Consider the following 14,022-nt stretch of genomic DNA (forward strand, 5'->3'; position numbering starts at 1 on the left):
GAAGCTGGGAAGATCCATACAAGAGAATGAGGAAAAGAAAACACAAGGGGGCTGGAAATCGTTCTTACAATAAAGTAACATTAAGACCAAATGAAAACATAATGAACTACAGAGACAAAGACAGGAGGGGAAACTGAAAGAACCAAACAGAAACAAGGGTGATCTAAAAAAACCACAAGAACTAAGGAATATAAAGCTAGAATAACTAGAAGGACTAAACAAAGAAATATCCTAACTAGAATCACTGAAGAAATGTTGCCATATGCTCAGACATATATGAACAACTGAAGCTGGTAATGAAATAACTAATCAATAAACATAACTAAATGTGATCGAGAGTATTTCAGATCATCACCCCATCCTGCTGCTGGGACAGGGCCACTAAGAAAATCTTCTGTTTAAGTTTTCCAATAGGTTTCAGAAGAATGATAAAGTCATATGGATTTTTTAAGTAGAATCATGAAGACACTGTTGCAGTAATCAACAGAAGATAAATGCATGGATGAGTTTCTCTAGATCTGGCTGAGACATTAGTCCTCTAATCCTGGAGATGTTCTTCAAGTGATAAAAGGCCGACTTTGTAACTGTATTTATGTGGCTCTGAATGTTCAGAACAGAATCCATCATTACTACCAGGTTTCGGCTTAATTGTCTTAATTGCAAAGAAAGCCTCCCTTGCATGTGTTAGTGTTGAGTGATAGTTACATAGTCTTTCTTTATAGATGTCATTATGAACGTGAAGTTGAGTTTTACTCCATTTTGGTTCTGTTCTGAGACAGTATTTTAAAATACTGTTTTCAGAGTCTCTGCTTGTTGTTTTGTCAGATCATTAGCTCCAATATGCGCAACTTGAGTTTCAACGTTGGACTGATCTGTGGTTAGAGAGAGTATTTTGTCTGTTATAAAAGATCCAGCAGGTTTGGGAAAGGACATGAATCTGGTTTTTTAGGCATTGCGGAAATAGTTGATTCCACAGACTGTCTCATCTCCAACAATAAGTAACTTTAGCAGTCAGTGCTGTCTGTAAGAACGAAAGAGCGGGACAGGTTGTTTCTCCTTCAGCCTTCAGTTCCTGGCTCCTGATGCTTTAAATTCAACAAGGGCTTTTCCTTTTCTCAGAAGTTCACTTGAACTGCACTTGATGGGTTTTACTCCTCTCTCTTCTAATAAATGCAACACCATGAGATTGTAATACAAACCCAGTTGAAAGATCAATACTGTTTTTATGAAAATATTTATATATTTTTTTTTGTTTTGGTTGACACAATGAGTCACTGGTGATTTTCATCATAGTACCGGCAGGAATTTAAAACTACTTTCATCCCTGCAGCTAAGACTGGGGGGAGGTGGATAGCTTGACATTTTCACATATTAGTTCTCTCATATTATACTGTCAATATATAGAGACACTCTTAAATATGTAAAAAAGATAACTTTAAACTCCACGTCTAAAGTCAGCTTTGTTCTTGCCGGTGGCCTATTTAAAATAAATAACCAACTCTCTTCCACATAATGTTTGCTTATAAAAATTTTATAAAGTTTTTCTCAATTTCCTCTTTGCTAACTTTATTTTTGCTTTTTCAGATCAAATAATTTTTACTTGGCTATGCTACTCTTCATGCTGTTTCTGTGTATGCTCCCCACCATCTTTGCCATTGTGCGATATAGACCTTCAGAACACTGTGGACCATTCAGGTAAAATACATTCAGAAGGATTTTATTATTGTCAAGGTCTAATATTTAGTTAATTTTTTTTTGTTTCAAAACTCTTCATTTTGAGAATACCACACAGCACTGCTGTGATCAAAACCTGTGAATGGTTGTGGAAGATGACTGCTCTCACTGAGCCATGTTCTCCTGGAGGTTTCTTCCAGTTAAAGTTGCAGTATGTAAGTTTTAATAAAAAAAAATAAAAAAAAACTGTTTTTTACACATTTCTTAAAATTGTTATCATGTATGTATATTGTGGTATGAGAACAATAATCTGTGAAAAATATCAAGCTCCTCCGCCCTCTTTCTCTTGTTTATTGTTATGTAATTGTTTATCCGCCACCATTAGTGGCAATATGGGCTCTGATTGACAGTTTAAGACCTTCTTCTTCTTGGCTCTGATTGGTTGTTTCCTGACTGAGCTGTGTATTGCTGTGGTCAGTATTGGGATCACTGTGAGAAGGCAGAGGAACTTGATTTTTTCCACAGATTATCTGTTTTATACCATACAGTCATAACAAAGTGATAGTTTTATTAAATGTGTAAAAAAATCTCTATTTTTTTGTAGATGTTACAAACTGCAGCTTTAAAGAGGAGCTTTTCCTCTCTGTGCTACATGCATGCTCTGTATGAGGATTTTCTGTGGTTTTCTGATTTTCCAGGAGGAAATGTTGCTAGTTGACAACTAGATTCAATTGGTTTTCTTTGATAGAAACTTGCTGTGAATTTGTGCTATGTAAATAAATCTAAATTGAATGGAACAGTTGAAAAGGTATAATTGACTTGACATCTCTTACCCTTGCATGTTTTATAAGTCCTCTGAAAGAGTTAATTTGGGTAAAAGTGCTGAAATGTGTGTTTCAGTGGCCAGGAGAAGATTTATGACATCATCTCAGACACAGTGGCATCAGATTTCCCACTTTGGTTCAGTAAAGTGATGAGTTATATCACCAGTCCTGTTGTGGTGCTGCCAGCAGTACTACTGTTATTGTAAGAAGCCTCACACACTAACAAGACATTAAACAGTCTACATATGATAATAACATCATGTCTCATGTATGACACACAAGACACGCACACGCAAGCATGTTTTTTCTTACCAGAGAAAGCCTTCCCTTCTGGGTGTGTGTGTTTCTTTATACATGTAAATACATATATTATTTGCTGCAACATTCTATTTTCAAAAACACATTTGTATTTTTACCATTTGTGTTTCAGTATGCTGATATATTATCTTCAAGCCATTGCCAGATCCCTAAAATTTACTAACAACCAACTGAGGATTCAGCTCCAGACTGTAAGTTTTAAAATATTGACCTTGACAGTTTGCAAAAAAAAAAAAAAAAACGTTTCAATTATGCAAATTGACAGTCAAAAACTGAATGTCTGGTAACACTTTGATGAGGTGTCCATAAGACTGACATGACACTGTCATAAACATGGAGTCTTTATGAATGTCTATGACTGTTGTCACAAAGTGTCATTCAGCAAATATTGACACTTTTAATGCAAAGTTGCTTTAAAAGTTGCATTGAAAGTCCATTGAAAGTGCCAACTTTGCATTAAAGTGTCATTATTTACAAAATCTGGTTTGTGTTAACGAATGTTTTTAAAATTCTTGTTCAGAATATCATTTTGGGTAATCAATGACCATGCATGTAATTTCTTAATTTTTTTTCTGATTGACAAGTTATTCTGAGTTTCTTACTCGTCGATAAACATTTAAAAAAAGTAAGAAATTAATCATTATTGTAGTTATTTTGGAATCTCTAGTCATGCTTAGAATATTCTTCCTTTCTATTTAGATAAATTGTTTATGACAAGCATAACAGCAGTCAAAACCAAAAGTTTACATACACTAGATAATGATGACTGGGGAAGAACATGAGGGATTAAATCATTAAACGAAGCTGAAATTTACTTCTGATTGAGCTTCCAATTCATCAGATAGCTGAAGGGCATATTTATTTTAACTTATATTAATGTATTAATTTAAAAAAAAACATGTAGAAGTGGAACTAGCTTTTCAATGGATATAGCCTCCTTCCACAAGGAAGTAGCCACCTCTGGGTGTGCAATAATATTAATAATAAATAATAACAATCTTAATTTTGGTGCTGAAACTGTGGAATACTTTAGTGGAGGATGAAGCCACTACCAATCAATCCAACAATAAACCTACTAGATATACAGTTTATACTTTTTTTAAAAACATTTTTATTAGTTTTGTGTTTCACAAACATAGGAAATATAACATTGTACACTGTGTTGTCTATCATCTCACATAAGTATATGATAAGGAAGAGAAACAAAAACACCTCCCACCTCCCCAAAATAACATGAAACACATCACTCAGCTCTTTAGAGATTGCACTCCAGAATTGTTTAATTAATTTGCATTGCCAAAAATAATGATAATATGTTCCAACTTCCCTTCCACATTTATTGCATAAGGGAGAGAGTTGGCGATCCATCTTATTCAGTATAAAGGGTGTTATATGTAGACGATGTTGTATTTTATACTGTCTCTCTGAGCGTATTACATATAAAGGTTGAATTAACCACACCAATGGCTTCTTGCCAGTCATCCTCAATGTATTCTGTGTCAAGGTCTCCCTCCCATTTCCGCGCAATGTCCCCAGCACCACCTGGGGTGAGAGAGCAGAGCACCGCATAGAAAGCAGAGATAAAATGCTTAGGATTTTTCCGGTCGACAAGGAATTTTTCTATCTCATTGCATGTGGCCAAGCCAGACTGGGATAGTCTCATAGAACTGATGAAATGGCGAATTTGGAGAAAACCAAAAAAGTGTTCTTTAGGAATATCAAATTTTGACTGTAATTGTTGAAATGTCATGAGTAGATTCTCTGCAAAAAGATCTCCGATCACTCTCACACCTCTGCCATACCACAGGTCAAAAATGTTGGGCTCAAGCCCTGGGGTAAAATCCTGGTTTCTTGTAAGGGGAGTCAGGAGTGATGAGCAGGGCCCACCTCCTGCATGGTTCCAAATTCTCTGCCACACTCTAACTGTGTTATAAATAATTGGATTATGTTTAATATCTCTCGATAGTCTCTTCTTATCGCCAGTTATGAGTCTCCACAAGGAAGCAGGCTGAGAGGCCCACGAATCCAGGCAGGGATCTGAGTTGAGATGAGCATGTAGCCATTCCCAGAGATAACGAGCAATGGCAAGCCCAATTGTAATAGTAAATGTTTGGCAAAGCCAAGCCACCTCTGTCCACAGGAAGCTGTAAAGTTCTGATTTTCTGTCGTGGTCTCTTTCCATGCCAAATAAACCTGGAAAATTCCCTCTCTATATCCGTAGTAACTTTTTTGGAGACCCAAAGGGGTAATATTTGGAGGGGATATAAAAGTCGTGGAAAAATGTTCATTTTAATCAAACTTATACGCCCCATAAATGATAAGGGAAGGTCATGCCACCTTTCTAAGTCCCTCCTTATTTTGCTAAGTGTTGGAGATAAGTTAAGCTTCCATAAATCTGACAGGTTAGGGGACACATTAATTCCAAGGTAAGTGAAGCCTTGTTGGGAGCATCTCAGGGAACAGCTAGAGGGTAGGTCCTGAACAGTAGCAATACCTAGAGGCATCGCTTCCGATTTATCAAAATTGATTTTATAACCTGAGAAGGAACCAAACTCATAGATAGTGGACAAGATGGCTGGTATTGAGATATCGGGTTTTGTTACAAATAACACAATATCATCTGCGTATAATGCTATTTTATGGACTTTGCCGCCAATCATTACACCATGTACATTTTGCTGTGATCTAATAACCACTGCTAGGGGCTCCAGCGCAAGGGCAAATAGAAGTGGGGATAGAGGGCAACCCTGTCGAGTTCCCCTATGTATTGCAAAAGGTGGAGATTGAACACCATTAGTCAGAACAGTTTATAATTTTGTTGAAAAACGTGACACAAAAAGTTATTTTTCGTAAATATTTAACAATTCTTAGCATATTTACATTGTTTTTAGGCTGATGTCATATGTCAACGAATATGAAATCATATTTATTGTAAGCTTTTTAAAACTTTTTTTGTTGTCAACCCTGTTGTATGAAATCGATTAACAACCACGTAGATTTTTTTTTTGTTTTGCACTGGGAGTATGACAATAGTCTTCCAGCCTATCAAGTTATAAAATACTACATCAAATCCAAAGAATATCTAGTAGCAGGTTCTGCCAGACACTGTTGGTCCCCCACCACCAAAATAAGAAGTCATGCAGTATGTAGAAGACAAAATGCTGCCCTTAAACATGGTTGGCTCACAGTGGAGTGCCATTTGTAAAGTTCTACAATAAAAAATTAAGAGCAATAATTTGGTTTGACTTGATGGATGGATGGATGGATGGATGGTGTTAAGAATTAAAAAGAGGAATATCTTGATTTAGCTCGTTAATTCATTCCTCTTTTTCCGAATTCCTGCGTCTCAATATATGTGCAGTGAGAAAGAGCAATCATACGACGTCAGAATTCAGATATTTTATCCAGAGAAAAATCAATGCAAGAAGAATGTTACAATAAGCATCTCACCTAGATCATCAAAAGTCCAAGACATGACAAAACAGAAACAATTCACTGAGTAAAACAGAAACAAACAAAAGATGCATCTTTTGGGAAACTCTCACTCAGTACAAAGAGATTCGGACTTCTGCTGTAAAACAAACCATTTTATAATAATGTGTATTCTCCTCATTTAAATATATGCATTAGGAGGTGTGTTTTTCCCTCATGGGCCTTCCCATTGATTTTATTACCTCCTGCTAAAGAGCCCCAAAGGCAGATATATGGATTGTCAAACTGGGTCTCTGCCGTACCAGGCGTCTCCTGCAACTGTCCCTGAGCTAAATTTACGACCTCTGTCTGTTTTAGTTTTCTGCCTCAAATGATTCCACAAGAAAGTAGTTTGTATTTTTAACCAAGCTTGCACAAAACGTAATGCTAAATAATGACTATAAGTTTGGATCTAAGAAGTAACTAATTCAAAACATGCATTTTAATGCTTAAAGAAATATATTTAATTCTAATATAGATAAAATTATTTATAAAAAGTTTTAAGATCCTAGTGAACTTTTGAACCATGCTAAGGAATTGTTAATTGTCTGGCAGACAGACTCCCTGTCTAAAAGAGAGTTAAGGAAGTCTCAGTCTGTCTTTCTTTAAGATCCTCCCTATACAATTCATGTAAAACTTTTAGAGTGGCCATTTGTTTCAGTTTGGATCTTTATCTAAGTTTGTCTTAACGTAAAGATTGGATGGATGGATGGATGGATGGATGGATGGATGGATGGATGGATGGATGGATGGATGGATGGATGGATGGATGGATGGATGGATGGATGGATGGATGGATGGATGGATGGAAACTCATACACACTCACACGTGTGACACAGATTACCCAATAGAATACAGACATTAATGTTAGGGTTAGGATTCCCCTAACCCTAGCTAACGTAGCTTGCCTACTAACTTTCAACCACACCGAAATGCTTTTTTTTTATCCGGCCAACATCTTTATCTTTATCCCTTTTCCTTTTTTTTGTTTTGCACCCCGGACAGCTTTTTTCTCTGCCGCTCCATCTTGTTGCTACTAAATAAACATGATATTTTCGATTGACGTTAGTCCCAGGAAAATCATCGCTAAATCATTACACATGAAGTTAACCTCAAAACCTGGACTTACGGATGAATTATACGGCCGAGATAATGAATATAAGTTTGCTAAAAACCAGTGGAACTTACCATGACAAAACTTGGCTGCAGGAATCGCCGTATTGTTGACAGTTCGGCGCTTCTTTCAAACACGTCGTCAGTCTTCAGTGGCCAACTGCGCATGTGCGTTCAACGAGAGCTGCCGAATGATGCCGAGTTTTCTGCTGGTTTTGCAGTTGCGTCTTGCTCACTCATAACTCCAAATTACGGGTTACTTGGTGCTGATGAGTTTGATTACTTTTAGAAAGTTGTCCTAAGTTTAAGTTTTATAGTAAAGAGTAAGCTTTTAAGATATTTTATTTTTATTTTAGATTATTACATTTTTGTAGTGGGCTGCGAGACCCCTGGACAGGTCTGTTGCAGGGCAACACAGAGACAGAAAGGGCAAACAACCATGCACACACTCACACACATCTAGGGAGAATTTAGAGAGTCCATTTAACCTGATGTTTTTGGACTGTGGGAGGAAGCTGGAGTTCCTGGAGAGAACCCATGCATGCAAACACGCAAACTCCATGCAGAAAGACCCCGGGCCAGGCATCTTCATGCCAACAGACCAGGATCAGCTCTGAACAGATCTGATAACAAGTTGTTCATTTGATTGAGGTGTGTTGGAGCAGGGAAGCATCTGAAAGTTGCAGGATGGCCGCTCTCGAAGACAAGTCTTGAGCTGCCCTAATCTACAAAAACTCTTTGAAGAATTTGGATTAATATGAGTTAATATTTATTTCCCCTTTAGAAACAATAAAGTGCTTTTGGATTTAAATTTTAATCTCTTCTTAACCAGTCTTTGAAAAAAGACACATAGCCAGTGCATTGTGCTGTTCTTAAGACTAAATCAATTGTTGAATTACTTTCTTTCTTTGGTTGGATTTTCCCCCTCCCATCTTTTTTAGGAGCGGACAGAGGACAAGAAAAAAGTGTTTCAGATGGCTGCAGGTAGTATTTTTTTGTTTTGTTTTTTGGAGTATTTTTAGTTTTGTGGGGTTTGTTCTGATAAAACTAATGTTGTGATTGTGTTTCCACTGCTATCGTTACAGCAAGGCTGCAAGTCCCAGAGGCCTCAGCTGACAAAAACCCAGATCAGCAGGAAAATGACATCCCAAGCCAGGAAGGTTCCATACACACCTCATCTCCCCAGCAAAATGGCAGCGTTTCAAACATTCAGTCTCCTATTAATCGTAGTAACAGTGTCCGTACCATCAGCCAATCAGCTTCTGGAGCTGACCTGAATGAAGAAAGAGTGTCTGGATTTGTCAGAAGTCCAGGTGTGATCGTACTACCCAAACACCAGGTGGAACCCATATCCAACAGGTATTCAACACTTCATGATAGTTTTGCTAGAATATTCAGCAAATTAGAACAAAGTCCACAACTGTACAATGTCTTGTAAAAGTATTCATACCTCTATCATTTTACATGTTACAGAAAAAACACAAATTTTAATTGATTTTATGTTAATGATCCACACAAAGTAGTGCAGAAATTGAAGCAAGACACTTTTTAAAGCTTTTTATGGATTAAAATTTAGAAAATTGTGACATGCAGTTATAATCCTAAAGTTCAAGAGATATAGATACTTTTACAAAGAATTCAGAAATGTATTTCATTTGCTGTTAAAGAAGTGCTACAAAGAATAAGAATTACTTGTTTCCAAAACTTTTGAATGTTTTTATTTTGGGAAAGGGAGATTTACATCAGTTCAATTCATTTCAAAATTAATGGCATCGTGTTAAGAATATGTCAACTGCCCTAAAATAAATTCAGTTTTTATTGCATTACCGTAATCTCACATAGAAAAAAGTAAAAACCAAGCTTGGTTGTTAATAAAAAAAAAAACACCCAAAAGAAAGAACTATTTTATATAAATCAACAAAGTCACACCCAAACTGGCTAATTTCACAGCCAGAGACCAGCTTGGTACATTCTCTTTATATAACTGAAAAATGTATATAATTAAGCAGAATGTAACACTCCTCTTGTGCTATTTTTTAAATTCCTACTGAGGTTTGCAGTACAATTCATCCTGCCATTTCATTCTGCAGACATTATTACCACCACCTTGTTTTAAAAGAATCCAGGACTAGTTCAACACATTGGACTAAATATGCTGTCATTTTTTTATTACCTAAAAAGTTGCTGTTTGTGACACACCGAAACTCATAATTACTTCAAAATTATGAGTTTTGGTGTAATTGGTGTAATTTTGTTACTTACGTAATAGATTTACGTAATCCTAATTCGATTTAAGAAGCTGAAAACAGCAGCAGCAAAACACCAGCTCCTACAGCCGACTCTGTCCTCTTCCTCTGTTTGGTCCTCCTCATCTTCATCACCTCTTGTGATTTCTACATTCCGATCAATTTCAAATTCCGCGTACTTGTACCCAGGTACATGTGTATGTGTTGAAATGCATTAGCAAATATGACAAAATCATAAATACAAAATAAAAGTACACACACAAATACAATTTCTACACCTAAATTGTTTAACTACAATCTCACAAAACTAATAATTACAAATTCAAACGTTCTTTTACGCCTACAAATGTTGAGAAAGAACGTACAAGTCGCCTGATACACACAGACAAAACGGCATTTATGCACAGATCCGGTTATGAATGCACAAAGATGTTTGATTCATTTCACACTTCCAACATTTCACACTTCCAACAGCTTCTGATTTGTGCGTAAGTGGTGCGTTTAAATGCTGGTGGAAAGCTGGGTCGTATGATGTTTGCTCGACCTCCACTATTTTCAATCCCTGAACGTTTGTCACTGTGCTTGTACCAAAGTGGCAAAGATATTATTTATTTGGAAAACAAAATATTTCAGAACTTCTTTATAATAATGAACATAATTGAGTCAAATAAATTGTCTTTCAATTGTAATTGATTGAATTTTCATATATATAAACAACCTTATATTTACTTCTACACAGGACAGAGCGGCTGACTGATGGATTGGGGTCACATGTTATTTTACTTAACCCAGGTTAATCTAGTTTCATGATGCCAACAAGCAAGTTGGCAAGTATGTTTAGAAAATGACCTCCCCCCTTACACACCTTGCAGCATAATCATATAATTCTTTTGATGATATAATTTTCTGTTCTTCATTTATTGTTAGGTGAAGGCAGTCAGAGAAAACTACCTGTGATAACAGTGCATGCATATAGTTTAGGCCTGCACCAAATGGCAAGATACTTCCCGTCTTAATGCTGGCACTGCATGCTGGCAAATGCAAAACTTAAGTTTTTGTGTTTGTTTTCATTTTCATGTTTTCCATTTTTTTCTTCTACCTCTGCAGTGATATGTCACAATTAGGCTTCTGTAGCCCAGTGCAGACTAATGAGCATGCACTGTACATCCAGTAGTTGAATAGTTCCACTAAGTAATGAAGTGGACTAATACATATTTCACATATATCAAAAGTTAAGAAATTTCCGCAGCTTTAAGCCAAGTTTATAGAAATTGGGTAAAACAATAAGGACACTACAATCATTTTTGACAGATTCTTGCTCATCCCACATGGGAGCAGTTTGGTTTTGTGGACATGACTCACTGCGTCAGTAAAGGCGCCTGCAGGATTGTTGCTAGCTTTAGCAGCTAATAATATCCAAACCAGTAATGTACATGAATGGAGAAATCTTACAACTGCTAAAATCTGACACCACTTCATTTTTGTTTACGTTTTGTAGAGAAGGAAATTGCGCTGGTCTTCTTCAGAGGTTTTGTGTCAATTTCTTCAGTAGTTCTTGGTGCAGCGCACCCACAGGTGATGGCAGGAACAGGTTTTTTAGTTAGTTTGGTTCGTTTGATGCAATGCAGTGTGAATGCAAACCATAGCAGCTAAAAGTTTTACAAATGTCGGTCCCCAAAATTACAACTGAACCGAGTCTACCAGGCTATTCATGTGAAAACATCCTAAAGACTGACGATTTATATATATATATAAATATATATATACACTGTTATATGCTGACAGTAAGCTTTCAGAGGTTTGCATTGAGTGCATGAGTGCATTGAGAGACATGAGAGTGCATATATAAAGATAAAAGATAAAGTCTTTATTTTAAAAGTGCCATCAGTCAGTGCATACGCTTAACAAACTATCTCACAGTTTACACACGATGTAAAAAAATAAATAAATAAATAAAAAATAGCTGATACACATCATTCATGATGATTGATGGTTAGTTTTTGATTGCATTTAGTTTTGTTATTGCTTCCGGGTAAAAACTATCTTTGTGAACAAACATATATATTAGACATATTCTGGCTTGCAGTTGGCTCATTGTCTGCTCTAGCAACTTGGGAAAGTTTAAATACATATAACATAATTACTGCACAAGCTGATTAATGTTATTTCCCCCCTTTCCTTCATAATAGACCTCGACATTTCATTGGTGGCCGAAGTGGTTCCTGCAGATCCAAATCTTGCCACCACATGGCATATAATCCACCATCTGGCCTTTCTAATGCAATCCACACTGACCCATTGTACAGGAAAACCATTCGTTCTCTACACCCTGTTGAGGCTGCCGGAATCATTGCTGCGCAAAATTATGGGAGGCACCGTGGTCCCACTACCCGCTATGTGTTTGTCAATGAGCACAGGCCCCGTAAGAAGCTACTGTGCTCAACCACACGAATCCCAAGGCACTATCTTCTGGAGGAGCCCACAGAGATCCTAGAGCTATACCCGCGCAACATAAAACACTACACACCTCGCACCATTCACCAACAACAACCCCCCCGCTCCCACACAGCACAGCAGCTCATCAAAGAGGAGGAAGAAACTGGAAAAGACAGGAAAAGGACTTCTTTAGGCAAAAGCCTTCGACCTTGTTCACTGCCTGACCACCACCATCAAGCGCACTTTTATATTGGTGAACGGTTAGATAGTTTTAGAGAAAGTCAGAGAGCAGGGTATGAGATGCAAGAAGATGATGAAGAGGAAGCTGGTAAAGAAGGAATTGACTGGGGACATTTCAACTTACCATCTCCGTCTCAGACCAGTATAAAAGAAAAAGAATCTTTTCACACACAAAGGCATCCTGTCCATTCTCCAAGGAGACAATATCAGTCCCCCACCAGAGCCAGACACATGGGGTCTCAATTAAAGCCCAAGTTAAAGGGTCAGCTTGAAACTCATCTTACTGAATCTGACTCTGCCTCCATAGCCTCCAGCAGTGACCAACAAAACAGCAGCACTGATCAATATATTCAGGTCATCCACAGCAAAGAGCGCCACGTCAGATCTGATGTCAGGCAAGAAAAGGTGTCCAAAAAGAAACACAAGACAAACTTTGATCTGAACTGCACAGAATCAAATGACTTGATCTGTTCCAATGTGTAACACTTTTTTTTGTCAAATTGAATTTGTGTTTGTTAATTAGTATGTACCGGTATATCCTACTTGTTAATCTGCAATTACAAATAGTAAAAAAATAAATAGAAATCTCTATTGGTTGGTATGCGCATAAAAGATCTGTAACATACAATTACATGGGTTACTTACAACAAGGTGAAGTAACAGGTTTTGTTTGAGCTTGCTGTAAAAATCTTAAGTTCTGTTAAATATGACAACTCCTTTCTATTGAGAAAATAAAATCAGTGTCTTCTTTGGTGAGTGTATTTCAAATTTTTGATTTATGGAATTTTTTCAAAGCTTTTAGAGATTTTGAGATTTTAATGTATCAGTTTAAAGTGAATAAAATATTTCCTCCATTTTAGTGGGGGAAGGTTTCTAAAATACCTTACCATACATTAAGCAAACTAAGGCAGTTCGAGATGAAAGTGGACTACTATTACTTCTGAAATAGCTATGCGCTTCCTAATAGTTATTTAACTGACTCAGATTATTCCTGAGTAAAGGAGAGGATGGAGAACAAAAAATGTCTCGTTTTAAGGCTCGTTTTCATTATTTTAATGTGGTCAGAGCATATTAATGTACTGAAAAGAAAATGTTTTACTTTTTTTCATTCAAAAGTGTAGTTTAAAAGACTTTATCAAAATCTACATTTGTTATGAGTGTGAAAATAAGGTTATCATAAGTTTAGGCTACATGTAATTGTTGCCTGTTTTACTACCCATAAAGTAACTAGCTAATCATAATTGCAAAAAGCTCATTTTACGCATGAGCTTAGCTATGAAGTCCATAGCTAAGAAGCCACGGACTTCTTAGCTTCTTAGTCCGGAAGCTGAGAAGTCCGTAGCTTCCGGACTCTTGCAAAGGACTGCAAGAGTCCATTGACTGCTGGGCACCAGCACCCCTCACAACCCCACCTGGAATAAGCATGTTGGACAATGCTTATTATCCAACAATTCAGCTTATTCCAGGCTGAGAGGGATGACTACCTCTCAGCCTGGAATATGACTGTCAGACCTGTCACTCTCCCGCTCTCTTCTTTCCTCATTCATGACTTTAGTGACGGTAGAACTAGAGTTCTAGAATTAAAAAATTGTCATGATTGTTAGAAAACATAAGTTACGCTGAGGTGGGGGAGGGAAACCTAGACATGTCTATGGCAGGAATAGCTGGTGAAGGACAAACCCATCTGAATTCACAGTCT

General features: G+C 37.0%; 1 protein-coding gene across 4 annotated transcripts in view; it reads left to right on the top strand.

Annotated features, from left to right (window-relative positions):
* LOC129353182 (transmembrane channel-like protein 3) overlaps positions 1–13,091 on the top strand; it is a 79,465-nt gene extending 66,374 nt beyond the window's left edge. For all 4 annotated transcript variants that reach the window (XM_055022418.1, XM_055022416.1, XM_055022417.1 and 1 more), the window contains 6 exons: positions 1,585–1,695; positions 2,575–2,700; positions 2,929–3,007; positions 8,343–8,385; positions 8,487–8,760; positions 11,837–13,091. In XM_055022418.1, coding sequence (XP_054878393.1) covers positions 1,585–1,695; positions 2,575–2,700; positions 2,929–3,007; positions 8,343–8,385; positions 8,487–8,760; positions 11,837–12,806 — 1,603 coding nt within the window. In that variant the 3' untranslated portion in view covers positions 12,807–13,091. The remainder of the gene's footprint in view (positions 1–1,584; positions 1,696–2,574; positions 2,701–2,928; positions 3,008–8,342; positions 8,386–8,486; positions 8,761–11,836) is intronic.
* Positions 13,092–14,022: the final 931 nt, after the last annotated feature.

This window comes from Poeciliopsis prolifica, unplaced genomic scaffold (assembly GCF_027474105.1).
Source record: "Poeciliopsis prolifica strain line A6 unplaced genomic scaffold, Auburn_PproV2 SCAFFOLD086, whole genome shotgun sequence".
In the NCBI taxonomy this organism is placed as follows: domain Eukaryota; kingdom Metazoa; phylum Chordata; class Actinopteri; order Cyprinodontiformes; family Poeciliidae; genus Poeciliopsis; species Poeciliopsis prolifica.